This window comes from Hemicordylus capensis, chromosome 2, assembly GCF_027244095.1.
Source record: "Hemicordylus capensis ecotype Gifberg chromosome 2, rHemCap1.1.pri, whole genome shotgun sequence".
Classification (NCBI taxonomy): domain Eukaryota; kingdom Metazoa; phylum Chordata; class Lepidosauria; order Squamata; family Cordylidae; genus Hemicordylus; species Hemicordylus capensis.
Window position 1 is genome coordinate 353,457,114 of NC_069658.1, and position 14,245 is coordinate 353,471,358.

General features: G+C 39.9%; 1 protein-coding gene across 4 annotated transcripts in view; it reads right to left on the reverse strand.

Moving 5' to 3' along the window:
• FNIP1 (folliculin interacting protein 1) overlaps positions 1–14,245 on the reverse strand; it is a 116,170-nt gene that overhangs the window by 70,196 nt on the left and 31,729 nt on the right. Inside the window, exon 1 of one of the 4 annotated variants that reach the window (XM_053300766.1) lies at positions 10,730–11,502. The exons of the other annotated variants lie outside the window; for them this stretch is intronic. Coding sequence (XP_053156741.1) covers positions 10,730–10,740 — 11 coding nt within the window. The 5' untranslated portion in view covers positions 10,741–11,502. Of the gene's footprint in view, positions 1–10,729; positions 11,503–14,245 lie in introns of those variants that run through there. 4 annotated transcript variants of the gene reach the window in all.

Sequence of the window (14,245 nt, forward strand, 5' to 3'; positions counted from 1 at the left end):
CTTAGCTGGACAAAACCATAAATATAATGATGCAAAATACCATAAACTGGAGTCATCAGTAATTCTTTTTTTTTTTAAGAGAGTGAAAAAATGCTTTTGAGGAAACTTCAAAGCTTTAAATTTGGGCAAAAACAATTTTCCTGGATTAAGGCAACACAAAAATGCTAAAAGCAAAATTCAGTTCATATAATTAGAAATCGTATAGCTTCGACCATAATCAACTCAGTTGGATAATTCAATTAATGCTCTAAAAGCTGAACTGACAAGATATAATGAAACAGCAAGTCTTATAGTGACTACGTTTATATACATATAGAGAATAAGTCAGTAAATACAGAAAATACCGAGAAATCAGTAAAATGGAGAAACATGTTTTTTTTAAGGAAAATAATTACCAAAGAATGAGAATAAGCTGAAAACTTGTACTTCACCCATTAAAATGGCAATACTTCCTGGACAACATCCTGACAAAGAACCAGTGCTACATGAGATGTGCCAGTGCTGCCCAAGAGTTCCAGACTAACAAAACATCAGTGCTCATGAGGTGGGGTGGGGGGAAGAGTAGAATTTCAACAATCTCCCCTTCCCTGTGCCACCCAAAAATATATCTGAAGCCTTTGTAACCCTTGGGGCCATATTACTGGGTAGTACAGATGGCCTCCAAGGAAAGGGGAAGCAATCAATATTCCACACACACACACACACACACACACACACACACACACACCCGGCATGAGTGCTAGTGCTATGTTAGTCAAACCTGTCAGCAGCATCAGCACATCTCATATAGCTCTGGCTCTTCATTGGTCAGAATGCTGGCCTCTCTGTCAAGAAGATTAGAAGGTGTTCAATAAGGTTGGAAGATGCGGAATTACATAAATGTTAAAAATTGATGACAAAATTTTCTGTGGGGGGAAAAGAATCAAATAAATCATCTTACAAGATGAAATAAGGTGATATGTTAAATTATATTACCATTTAGATGTCCTACATTGCATATCTAGAAAAATGGGGGGGGGGGCGGCGGTGGGGCAGCTATTTGATGGTACTTTAAATGACAAACCTAGCAAGCATTGCAAAACAATAAAATGTTGAAGAGGAAAAAGTAATAATTTTGTTCAAAATCTGGAAGTTTTTATTTATTGACAAAACAAAGCTCATACAACAAACATTCAATGTATGTTCAAATTGTTGTAATAATAGAGCTCTCTCTCTCTCTCTCTCTCTCTCTCTCTGGTGTACCCGTCGCTAATCCCATGCCTGGCAGTTCTCGTGAGAGTTCACAAGCGAGCTGCCAGCAGGGGCAGAGGAAAGTGGCAGCGCTGGCAGACAGGCTTGTGGGTGAGGTGGGAAACAAAATGGTGGTGGGGGGATGAAAACGGTGGTGGGCGGGTAAATAAAGAAAACAGTGGTGGCAGCTGCAATGGTGGGCAGGCAGGGAAGAAAACGGCATGGGCTGGCTGGCGGGGAAAGAAAAGGCAGGGGGTGAGGTGGAGAACTAGAGGTGTAAATGCTCTGCGCCCAGCCCAGCTAGTTTATATATAAAATGCTGTATGTGCATATCTATCAAGGTAGGTGTGTGTGTGTGTGTGTGTGTGTGTGCGTGTGCGCACAGACATATTTAACACACACACACATTTTAAAAAGCAGTCAATATTTGCTCCTATTGTTCATCATCAGATCTATGAAAATAAAAATTTGCATGCAAGGATTCAAGTCTGACTTTTCATCTATATATAATCACACTTCACTAAACGTAGTCTGATGACAGAGAGATAAGTACATAGAACCCATATGACTGATTTCAGTCCAAGTCTATATTCTGTAGTCTCCCCCTGCATTGCTTGGTTGGTCACTTGGGATGCTATTTGCTAAATAGTGTAGTATACAAGAGTACTCCGTTCTTTATTATTTACTGCATTGCCTCTTGCAAAATGCAGCATGCTAATGCATCAGCCTTTATTGTTTTTCTAGATAAAGAGCACCTGTGGGCAGGTATTTTGTGGTAACACCACACTGAGGCTGTTCACTCGAGCAGCCCTATCCGGGCTTACACAGCCCTACCCAGGTAGGGCTGCTCATGTGGAGCACCTGGATCAGTCCCAATCCCAGCACTGGCCTGCCAGGTAGCCCGTTTTTTACCTGGGCTAAAAGTGATGTAAGAGGGCGCGCATGCACCCTCATACCCCACTACTCCCCAGTCATGTGGGATCACGGATTGCAATGCACCACCCATCCTATCATAGAGGCTGGAAGAAGGAGCATCCTGGTCTCTAGAAAGCCTTCAATGTCCTACACGGGCAGCGCAGTGCATTGTGGGCTTTCTGGATGCCAGGCATACTTCCCCAGACTCTCTCTTGCCAAGCCACTCACTGTAGAGTTGACCATGTGGCTGTGCAGTGTGGCAAGGGAAAATCAATGCACGCTTGTGTGGTGGAAGGTAAGGACATTTCTGCCTCCCACCTCCCTAACCCCAAGATAAACAGTAATGTGCACTATCTTATTATGTGAAGAGAGTTGCTCTTTAGTAGGGAGAAAAGTGACACCATCCCCAATAACAGCTCAAATGTGGAAACTGTTGCTGAGATTAGCTTAATATTTTTGCACAGGGCTTAGGCACTCATGCTAGTGTGGGTTTTCTGCTCTTCTATTAAATGAGCAGCTTTCTGCACTGTTATAAACCAATAGACACTTACCCCTCCAAAAGGGCCTGTCATTTACCTAATTCCTCCCACCCAAACCCTGCATGACTTCCATTTGCTAGTATTTTGACATTTGACTTTGACAGCAACTTGGCAATGAGAAGCAGAAAGTGTTCCAAACCTTTAAGAAAGTCTGTTTATAAAAAGCTCCAAGAGCAGATTACCAGTTACAAGGAGAGTGAGCTAAATATAAAAACTCTGCCGTGTTCGTCAACATATTTGATCAAGGTAAAATGGACCTGTTTACTCCTCCATCTGTACGCAAGCTATTTTAACTGCCTTTGAAGGATATGCTGTGTGCTATAAATTACATTTCATGATAGTCTCGTCCAACAGTTATCAGTATTACATAACATGGTTCAATAGCATGGCTATAGTATTCCAAAAACATTCTTTGGCAGCACCAAAAGAGTCACGGGAATCCAAAGAAACTGAAGAGCCCATACAAGGGTTCAGTAGGGCAGCAAGTAAGACACAGGCGAGCTGGATTCATACAAAAATCTATTCACACACACACACACACACACACACACACACACACACACACTCTGCATTGCATGAAAAAAACATAACTTCATGGAACCAGAAACTTGTTAAAGATTATAAAATGCTGCACAGGATTTTCTCAGAATTTCATGATACACTGCAGTTTCTAAAATTAAAAAATAAATAAATCCCAGTTCTGTGAACCATGAGCTTCTTTTTAAGAGCAGTGGCTTAAATTTTTACAGCGCTAGGATGGAAGTAGCCCTGCAGGAAGGACTGGAGCTTAAACGCACTCCAGTCTTCTTCCACAGCCCCAGCCAAGGAGCCAGAGGGGTGTGTGATTTTTGCTGCTCCCTCCTCCAAATCAAATTTTCACTTGTAGGACTATGTCCCTGAAGGTCACACATCCTTCAGGAACAGATTCCTATACATGAGAATTTGATCTGGAGGGAGGATATAGCAGAAAATCACACCCTCCCCCCTCTCCTTGGTTGGGGCCATGAAGGAAGACTGGAGCACACTGAAGCTCCAGTCTTTTTGCATCTCTGCAGGGCTTCTTCCATAGTCCTAGCTCTGTGAAGAATATACGCTGCTATTTGCTTGTTTCCAGGAAACCTTAAAAATATATCTGGTTATGGTATGAAAACACAAGGAAAATAAAATAATCTTGTTGGAAAGGAGGGAGTTATAATTTCCATTCTCCAATTTTAAAACTGGGGATATAGAGTAGTGGGTTATCTGGAAAATGATTATGTAACACTCTGGTAAGTTCTTATTATGTTTATGTAGTCCAGACATTAGCCAGTTGATTCTGCTGAATTTATCACTAACCAAATGGATTCATTTCATGATATTGTCTCTCTCTCCACTTATTTTACAGTTTAAAATACAGCCTTTTAAGATATATTTCACAGCAAGGAACTGTATTTTGGAAAGTAGTATACCAGGCCTACAGGCTGCATAGTACACATACATACAGTTTTATGAAGTCCAGAGGTACAAAACAATGTACTCACTCTGGATATTTAGAATGGAAAACAAATGATCAAATATGAAAGAGATGCTCAACTGATGGCCTACTGGCACTATCTTGTTACTCCAAGCCACCCTCACCCCCCACAGGCTGGAACAAGAGGATGCATCCACTGTAAAAGTCTCTGTCGTATCTTCTTGTTTTGCACTAGGGCAGTGTCTGCCAGGTTCCCTGCTCATGGCCCCACCACTAACAGAGATACGGTTGGTGGGGACTAGAGACAGGGCCTTTTCGGTTGTGGCCCCTCAGCTTTGGAACGCCTGAAGAGCTCTGCCATGCTCCCTCCCCCAGTGCTTTTAAAAAACCAACTAAACACATACCTTTTTAAGGAGGCTTTTTAATGCTCCATCTTTGGTTATATCTGGTAGGTTCTTTCATTTTTAGTTTTTATAATTCTTAGTTTTTAGCTTTTAAAATAACTTTTAATTTGAACTTAATACTGATTGTGGTTTTTAACCTGACTTTTTAACTTGTTTACTCAATTTGGTTAATTGTATTACTTTTATTGTATATTGTATCTATTTTATTGTTGTGAGCCACCCCAAGCAGTAGTGTACTGGGGGTATATAAATATTTTACATTTTTTTTTAAAAAAAGCCTTGGAGTAGTAGTGTACTGGATGGCAATGAAGAGAAGGGACTCTAGCACTTGAGCAGTTTCACCTCCCAAGCTAAACAAGTGATAAAAGTCTAGCAAAGATACCTTCTGAACTTCAGTGGAAGATGAGAGAGCTCAGAAGGGCTGGCTATTAAGAAGTCCAAGTGGCTGTAATTATGAAGACCCAAGTGTGTTTGAATGCCCTTTTCATTAATTCAATGAATCATATCTTCCCATTTTAAAGATGCTCATTGTCCTGACAAAACATATCTGATGTTGCTCAAGTATGACAAAGGGGTACATGACTAAATATACCCAAAATGACAGTAATTAAACCTAGGCAGAGAGCAAACGCTTGATTTCTTTACAGAGGGTGATAATTAGGTATACTGTGAAACAATCAAAGACCAAGGTCCTATCTGGTCCTGAGCGGAATGCAGAAGATGCTTGTGCACAAGTAGGATTGTGCACAGCTATTTAAATGCACAGTATACAGTATACAACTTATGTTGCTCCAAAAATGTATTGCTGCCTGTAATCAAAGGTGTGAAGAAAAGAGCTGGAGCCCACTTAGTTCTCCTGCATTTTTATTCTTCATTTCCCTGCTGTTGCAGTCCATCCAGTTATAGACAGGTTCACAGCTCCTGTTGCTCAGCCCCTCCTCTGTTTATTGCACTGCACCACCTTACCCCTGCAATGGTCCCAGCCTGCCTGAGTATAGCTGCAGGCCATAGCAGGGTGCTGAAGCTGAGCTGTCAAAGCAAAGAGCCCTCCGTTAAGCAGTCAAAACGTTTTCTTCTGGTTCGGGCACAGCTGGAAAAACACAAGGCCCTTCACAAGTACTCTTCAAAAATACTCTAAGCATCCAATTAAAAATACTCATCCTTTAAAAATACTCTTAATATCAAATTCTAAGCATCCAATTCAGTGGTGACAAGATGCACGACTGAGCAGATCACTGATTTAGGGAATTCCACCCTGTCTTGTACTGCAGATGTACAAGTTGGATCAACACCTCATGAAACTCTTTAAGACAGGCATGTGACAGTCCTAATGTTTTCAGATTGTGCAGTCACACAGTACACCCAGGGAACAGGAGGTGGTGTGGAAGAAGGTATGGACAAATGGAAAGAAAGCTGTTGGTTCAAATGAGGAAAACTGTATGGACTGTGTGAAAACTGCAATATATTTTATGAATAATCATATCTTTAGGTCCAAGACGTACAAACAGCTTATTAGGAGTCAATATTAACTGAACATCTTGATTAGGAGGAAACAGAATGTAAAATACATTTAATACATTTGTGGGGGTCCCACAAAATGTTTTGTGGGACCCCCACAAAAACCATTGAGACTCACTTCTCCAGTCAAGTCTTTATGTTTCACCAATCTATATCCTAGCAAATCAAGTTTTTTTCTAAATATTCCCTCATCTCCTTTACATACATCTTTATCATCAGAAGACTGTTTCAACTGCAAGGAAGTCTGATGATATTACATGTCCTCATCTTTACACACACACACACACACACTGAAATCCTACCTAGACACACCCTCCAGCTCCTGTGGCCATAATTTAGGAAATGTCTGAAAGTATAGTAATGTATCATTATTATTTTCAATCTGTATCCACTCACTGCAAAAAACAAACAAAAAACACCCTACTCACCCAGAATATCTTTAAACAATATTCTTGTTAGCATTATTATTATTCCCATGTTACAAATGGGAAGTGGAAGACAAAAACCTGTATTTCTTGTTCAGTCCCTGGCTCCAAGGAAGGGCCATGGAATAAGCCAGCTAGGTTTTAGATGTAATCTAGCTAGGTTTCCCTCTTAACTAGATGTAATCTAGCTAGGTTTCCCTCTTAACTAGATGTAATCCAGCTAGGTTTCCCAAGCTCAACCAACTAAAATGAGATCTTGATAAATTTTGTCTCCAAAACCTTTAAACATGATCACATGATGTATACATATGTAATCCTAAACTCTCTACCATAATGAGAATGCATTATTTTAAAAATGTGAACTACATAAATAGCATCAGCATCATGTAAAAAAAGTTACTACAATTATCAGGCTATAATTTCCAGCACTGGATCAGCCAAATTTATGAAAGTGGTCTGGCAAAGAATCACTTTAACCTTTTTTTTTAAAAGGGTATCTATGCAACTGATATTTATAGTTTATGCCAGCTTATCTGTTCTGCATGCCTTTCATGTTAGCCCCATTTTAGAATGTTGATAGAACAATCTCACTGGAATAGGTTCCTGGTCCCCTTCATCTAGTCCCCTTGCCCCTCTTTACTCTTTCCGATAGTGACCAGAGCTTAGAAGCGTCAATGGAAAGTAGAAGTAGTATAATGCATCTAACTACCCAGTATAACGATGTATAATGGGAGGAAGCATCCAATCCTCTTACTAACTAGTGACATTTTTATTATGCTTATGTGTTGTGATTACACTGAATAAAACACCTGTCAGGATCATGCTGATGGCTAGTGGGCCTGTGGATCAGAATTGGAAATACACAAGATTTTGGATTTGAACCATGATAGTCATGTTGGTGGGGGGCCAGTATACCTTCCGTATGTTGGCTGTATCAATTGAATCTTGGTTACATACTGGTTAATCAGTATTTATCCAGTTTGGACTGATCAAGATTGCCCTGAAAATTTGGGTTCTCACAATCAGTTCAGCAGGGCTCATAAAAACAGTTCTGCTGGATCAGGCCCAAGGCCTATTTAGTCCAGCATCATGTTTCCCACAGCGGCCCAGTGGATGCTTCTGGGAAGCCCACAGGTGAGAGATGAAGGCATGCCCTCTCTCCTGCTGCTGCTCCCCTACAACTGGCACTCAGAAGCATTCTGTCTCTGAGTCTGAAGGAGGTACAGGATGTGTTGTAAACCACCCTGAACCATTTTGGAAGGATGGTATAGAAATTGAATGAATGAATGAATGAATGAATGAATAAATAAATAAATAAATAATAAAGTGACAACTGGCCTTAAAGAATGAGTGTGAAAAAGAAACTTCCTATTAATTAAAAAGCAAGTTACTGATGAAAGACTTGGCTGCTTAAATCTCACTTTGTTCAACTGGATTTTGTTCAACAGCCTGTCTGTCAACAGCCTCTTCTGGGACTTGCAGGTCTCAGTGCTGGTAACCATCCCCAAAATCATCCCATATAATGGGGTGGATTGACTTAAAGTTTTTGAGACCTACTTTTTTTTTTTGGTCAAAAGCTTGGGAGCTACCACTACAAAATAGCAGTTTGGGGAGGCAGAACCAATCAATGTGATGGCTCATGGAGGCAGAGCCTGTTGTTAAATGGCAGCTTCTGAAAAAATGTATATCAGCAGAATAAGCTATTTTAAAATCAAAATCTCTTAATTCCAGTATAATTTTGTTACAGGACAGGAGGGGAGCTTTGTGTGGCAAGAAGGTGGAAGGTTAATGGAATAGAAAGTAAAAGCTACTACCTGAGTACCCAGAGAGAGATTAAAAATTGCGTGGCCTATGCCCCCACTCAGCCAGCCAACCAGGTTTGAAGTCTTGGTTGGAAAGGGAGTGATGGAGAAACAATACCAAGGTCTGCAGAGCTACTTCAGATAAGAACACAAGTCTGAAATTGTCTGAGGCTTGTTCTTGTAACAGGAAACTATGGTTTCCCTATGTCTGAATACAGTCCTAAAGTCTAAATTTAATGGAAGCTTTTCTGACTAACTAATCTTATCTAACATATGCTTTGGAAAGAACCACCTATTTCTTCAGATGCAAAAGTGGAATATGGTTTATCCCACTTATCTTCTAGCTTAGCAACAATTTGTAAAGTAGGTGCACTAGTTTTGATCAAAGAACCTTGAGCTGTTTTACAGCATGCACATACTATATCTAAACTATACAACTATACCATATAAAAGAATAGTACATTATTCAACAACAACAATTATAAAACCCCCAAAATGATCCTGCCCTTTGGCTCTTATCTGCCCAACCTCTGACTGCTCTCTAGACTTCTGATTTCAAATAAAACTAACTTAAGTTTGTTTTCATTTTTATTTCCCAGGTTTCATTTCTATTTCCCTAACCATTTTTTGTCCATCTGACTCAAAGTCAGATACCTATTGAGTTGTTCTAGGGGATGTACTCAGTTTTTCTTTCCTTCCCTGAAATCAAGCTTTCCATACTCAAATCATCCTACCTCCATTTTTAAAAGAACTTGTGAAGAAATAGGTAGAACTCAGAGACTAAATTTCTGAAAAGATGATATGATGGTTTAATGTGGGCTATCAACCAGCTTTCGTGGATGATAACCCACTTTGTCAGATGCTGGGCTGGTACCAAACACAGTAAAATGGACAGTTGAAAACAGAGCATGGAAACATTCTTAAAGGAACCGGGATTAAAATACATCAAGTGCAATCCTTATAGTGTGACAGAAAACCGTAGTATCTATTTAATACATGTTGAATGCAGTCACATTTTCTAATAAATTCCTGTTCTACTATTTCCCCATTCCATATGATTTCTTTTTAAGTACAGACAATCTCAAGTCTGTGACAGTGTGAACTGCATGTTAAAGTGTCGACTGGTAGGCTTCTTGGTGATCTTACTTCTTATATCAGATTTATGTCCACTCAGTCTTTGTCTATGGGACAAACCCATTTGCCCTATCTAGATGCCTTAAGGGTATTTGGTGCATGATGTGTATGAACCCTGCATATGGTAGATTGTGCCAAAAGGGTCCACACACACAATCATTTTTGTTGGCCAAAGGGCATAGTTGGTATGTGGGTTTCTCACGTGGTCTGGTGCCATTTAGGATATTTGATAGGATGGGTTTGTTGTTAGCAGGAACTTCAAATTAGGCGGTTTTCTGTATGATAGTAACAACATGTCCCTATAGATTCTTTGAAACAGGGATCAGTCTCAGTAATGATCCCTTGTAGTTTTTTTCAGTATGTGTTTTTACTGGACTGAGAGCTGAGAGTTATAACAAGAGGAGTCCTGTATTGTCCTTTTTGTTCTACTCATTTTTTCCAAAAGGCATCATAAAAGTTTGGTTATAAAGGATTATAACCCCTGCTAACTTGAGAGGCACCTTTTTAATGTGGTGATTCTCTTTATTTAGCAAGGGGAGAGCAACTGGCCCTATCCACCCACAGTACCTCCAGTAACTGTTGCTGGTGTCTATCTTATGTTTCCTTTTAGATTGTGAGCCCTTTGAGGACAGAGGGCCATCTTATTTGTTCATAATTTCTCTGTGTAAACCGCCCTGAGCCATTTTCAGAAGGGCGGTATAGAAATCGAATAAATAAATAAATAAATGTAATACATTGCTGCTTTGACCATTTAACTACTACAGTATTAAATGTAACACTATGGTATAAGCCAGCACAAGTTAAGCACTTTTATGTTGCTTTTATTCAAAAAGGACAGTTAAGTAAGCACTTAAAGTATCTTCTATTGAAGTTAATTTAATTTTAAAATGCTACAAGTGAACAGAATCATGCCCTAGAACTTCAAATAATGAGGGAAGGGAGTCTCTTAAGTAATCAGGAAGGGGGGGAAAGCACCTGTTCATGCACAGAAACTTTCATTAGTTGATATTTTAGACAATAATCATAGAAGTCCCACCTAACAAAGATTAACCCACCAGGGTTACAATCAGTAGTAATCCAGGCACCCTTTCATAATCTTTCACCATAACAGCAGTATGCCTTACTAAAAATTACAGGAGATTAAATTATTTTAAAATGTAGATTCTAGAGAACTATTTGTTTTAAACTTAATTTAAAATACACAGTTCTTTTTATGAAATACAATGTTAGAACTGGAGAGATATTTTTAGTCCGTTTGTCAAGTCTGTCATTAAAAAGAGTACATCTAGTCGTTAGCATTTTGTCATACCTGGGAAGCATCTTCGTTCCTTGAGCAAGCTCCACTTTTCAGAATCCCTGTGAACTCCCGTCAGGAGGAGGGCCAGCAGCCAACCCAGGTTAATAATAGAAATGAACCACATTCATCCAGAACCACAAGACTGTCAGGTGACAGATCGAGAGGTCTGAATTTAACTGAAACAAAAGACGCTGCATGCTGTAGCACAAAAAGCAAAAAACGAAGGGTGAAGCGAGAAGCTGAATCTCAGAGGCAGGATTACAAAAAAGAAAACCACTCTTGAAGGAAAAAAGCTCCCTGAAGCAGAATCCGAGCTTTTGCACAAGGATCCATGTATAGATGCTGCCCTATAGTTTCATAACAGAGAGCCTGTCTTTCCATTCTGTTGTTCAAGCCAGAATTTTTGCTAAAGCAAACATTGTTTGTTTTTCTCAGTTCTTTTGTCTCCTTGAGTGTATTACTGCAGAGGACAGAAGATCAATCTAATTCATCAGCGACTAAGTGCCCCCTTGGCAGCCAATACTGACTGTACATGCCAATTTAATCTATCCTCCTCCTCTAGCGAAACTGATATGGGTTGAGCCTCATGACCAGGGTCCCCCGGCAGCTGTGGCTGCAATCCCGCCACTCCATGGTCCACGCTTGTCAGGGGCTCAGACTGATCGAAGAGAGAAAGACAACAAAGCAGCCTCCTCTCCGGCGACTTCCCTCCTTCCCCTCCTCTCATTTTCTACATTCTTGGAAGCTGCAGGATGCCTATGTTCAACCCTTGCTGACAAGCTCAGCCAGATGAGTGGAAAAGCAAGCCCTAGTAGCCATCATGTGACCCAGAGCTGTCAGTAAATGCCACCTGGATCTGCAATGAGCTCACTAGCCAATCCCAGTTCTGCCTTGCATGCATGCAGATTTCACCCTGAAAATAAGGCCATTAACCATTTAACTGTGCAGGAGTCTTGACTGGGTGCCTGATTTATTATCTAGCATAATGCTTGTGCATTATATCCACTAATTTGCACAGCCCTGGACTATGCAATACAAACCAGTGCAGAACTCTAGTAAGTTTGAATTAAAAGAAAGAAGATACAGTTTATTATTTCCCCCCTGAAATGAGCAGCCTTCCCCAGCATGTCTATAGGAACAAAGAAGGCACTGTGAGCTCTGTAAAGGCTCATTAATATTACAAGTGAAACCCCAGAAACTGCAAAGACAATTGGATGGCAATATACAGCTTAAGACCACTTAGAAATCCTGCCCGGCTTCTTAGCAGTAAATAAGGTTTCGTAACTGCTCTTAGGGCAACACAAAAAATATGGAGGAAAGGGCTGTTCTAGAAATGTGGTTGCAAGAGCCAAAGCACATCTTGTAGGTTTTAACCTAATGGCTTGGAATAAGAAGAAAGAGCAATCCATTGAAAAGGGAGTCCACCCTGCTTGGAAGGTTGCAGAGTCTATCTTTCTCAAACCGCTCTCATCAGTGTATAAATTACAAGAGACTAGGGGATGGATCAAATTAAGAAATGTGATAACTCCGTGATTTTAAGTTTGCACTTTCCATTAGTATGAAACCAGATATTTAAGAACAAGAATACAGCTTTTTTGGATGAAGTGTTTTAATGGACACTGCCTTCTTACAATTAAAAAAAGTCAAAGTGAAATGCAAATGTAAAAAAAGAAGTTTGAATCATCATTAATCTTGTTTCAGCTTTTAGATGCTTGTCTATTCCAATAAGGTCCTCATTCGTAAGTTAAATACAGTTCTTTTATTTTTTAAGGAAAAGGTGTTAAATGGTAATTTATTTTCTATAAATATATTTTAACCTGTCAAAATGTTCTGTGAGATGCCTTCCCTTATTTTATACAACATGTGTGGGAATTTCTCAGGACCCTCACAATTTACTCTTCACCAGTAACTTTCCAGAGTAGCTAGATTCATGCCTGCCAACATGTCCCTATTTTCCCATGGGAAAATAGGGATATGTTGGCAAGTATGGATTATGCCATTCACAGATCTGGATGTCTTCAGATTCCACCTGGCAAATTTCCTAACCCCTTTGATGAATTCCACTGAAGAACATCAAGTGTCTGCAAAGAGATGCCTTGGCCAGAATCCAAAGAACCACAGAACTAGGGTCACGCCCCCAAGAGGTTTATGGACTTGTGCTTTTCACAATACAGGCCCCACCATCCTGCATGACAAATCACGACGAGGGCAGTTGCAGGATCAGTTTTGGATATGGCACACAGAACTGAAGCTGAAAGCCATTGGGGAGGGGAAATCCGACTGCATACGAATTTGAACTCTGGATCTTGAACAAGGTTCTTCACTCTAAAAGCTCAATGCAATGCATCCTTTTCAAATAAGTCCTGATGTGTTCAGTAGGGCGTACTTTCAGTCAAGGATAGGTTTGCAACTGGAATTTTTAATTCCTACCATGCAATACAGGAGTTTTAAAAAACATGCAAAAACTCAAACACACTGGCATCTGTTGTGCTCATGGTTTCTGATGAGTGAATTGAAGTTCTATTATTTCAAAGGGAAACCAGAAGTCTTGATTGTGCTATCATTTCTGCATTTGATGAATTTCAGTTTAAATTTGTATAAATTTAAAATTTGTGCAGGATTTTGCAAATAAACCTACTTCAATTTCTAGAGTATGAAGCATCCTAATCCTCAAAACAGGCCAGGCCCAGCCACTGCAGATTGGATTGTGATTTATTTTTGACTGAACATGATTCTGCAAAAGTTTAAAAGGTTAAGTTCCCATTGAAACCAATGGCATGCAAGTGTTTTAACTTTGGCTGGATTGTGGCCAATACCTTGCTTCAAGCTATATACAATGACACCCTGATTGCCAAAATGAAACCATGTTATCTGCAAGTGTATATCTTGCTCTCAAAAGATTAGTGATGTCAGAAGTGACCTTTTCTCCCTTGGGCAATGTAATGGTGAGAAGTTAGTGAGCAGTGTATTATGTAAATATTTATTTACAGGAGTAAGTTTCCATATTACCTCATTCTAACACGCATGCATATAAAAGTTTTTTAAAAGAAGTCACAACTGTTGTCTATCAAGTGATCAGGAAAATATGTGACTAGATTTCCATTAAAGCTCTAGGAAATGAAGATCAGTGTCATAACTGTAAACAGAGTAACCAAGAAGGGAAAGGATGCACAGGATATTCAGGCTGCTTCACAATACATTCACTCATTATGGACCTAAACTTGTCAGCTCAGTGGTCTTATCAATTTGTGGCAATAACTTCATTAAATATATATATATAATTTTTAAAAAATCAAAATCAATACCAGTTGCAGGGGAGCAACAGCAGGAGAGAAGGCATGCCCTCACCTCTTGCCTGTGGGCTCCCCAGAGGAATCTGGTGGGCCACTGTGTGAGACAAGATGCTGGACTAGATGGGCCTTGGGCCTGATCCAGCAGGGCTGTTCTTATGTTTTTATGAGAACTTACTTTAAGCCATTATTCTTTTCTCCCCCCACCGTTTATTTTACAGGTGATACCTAGGAAGAT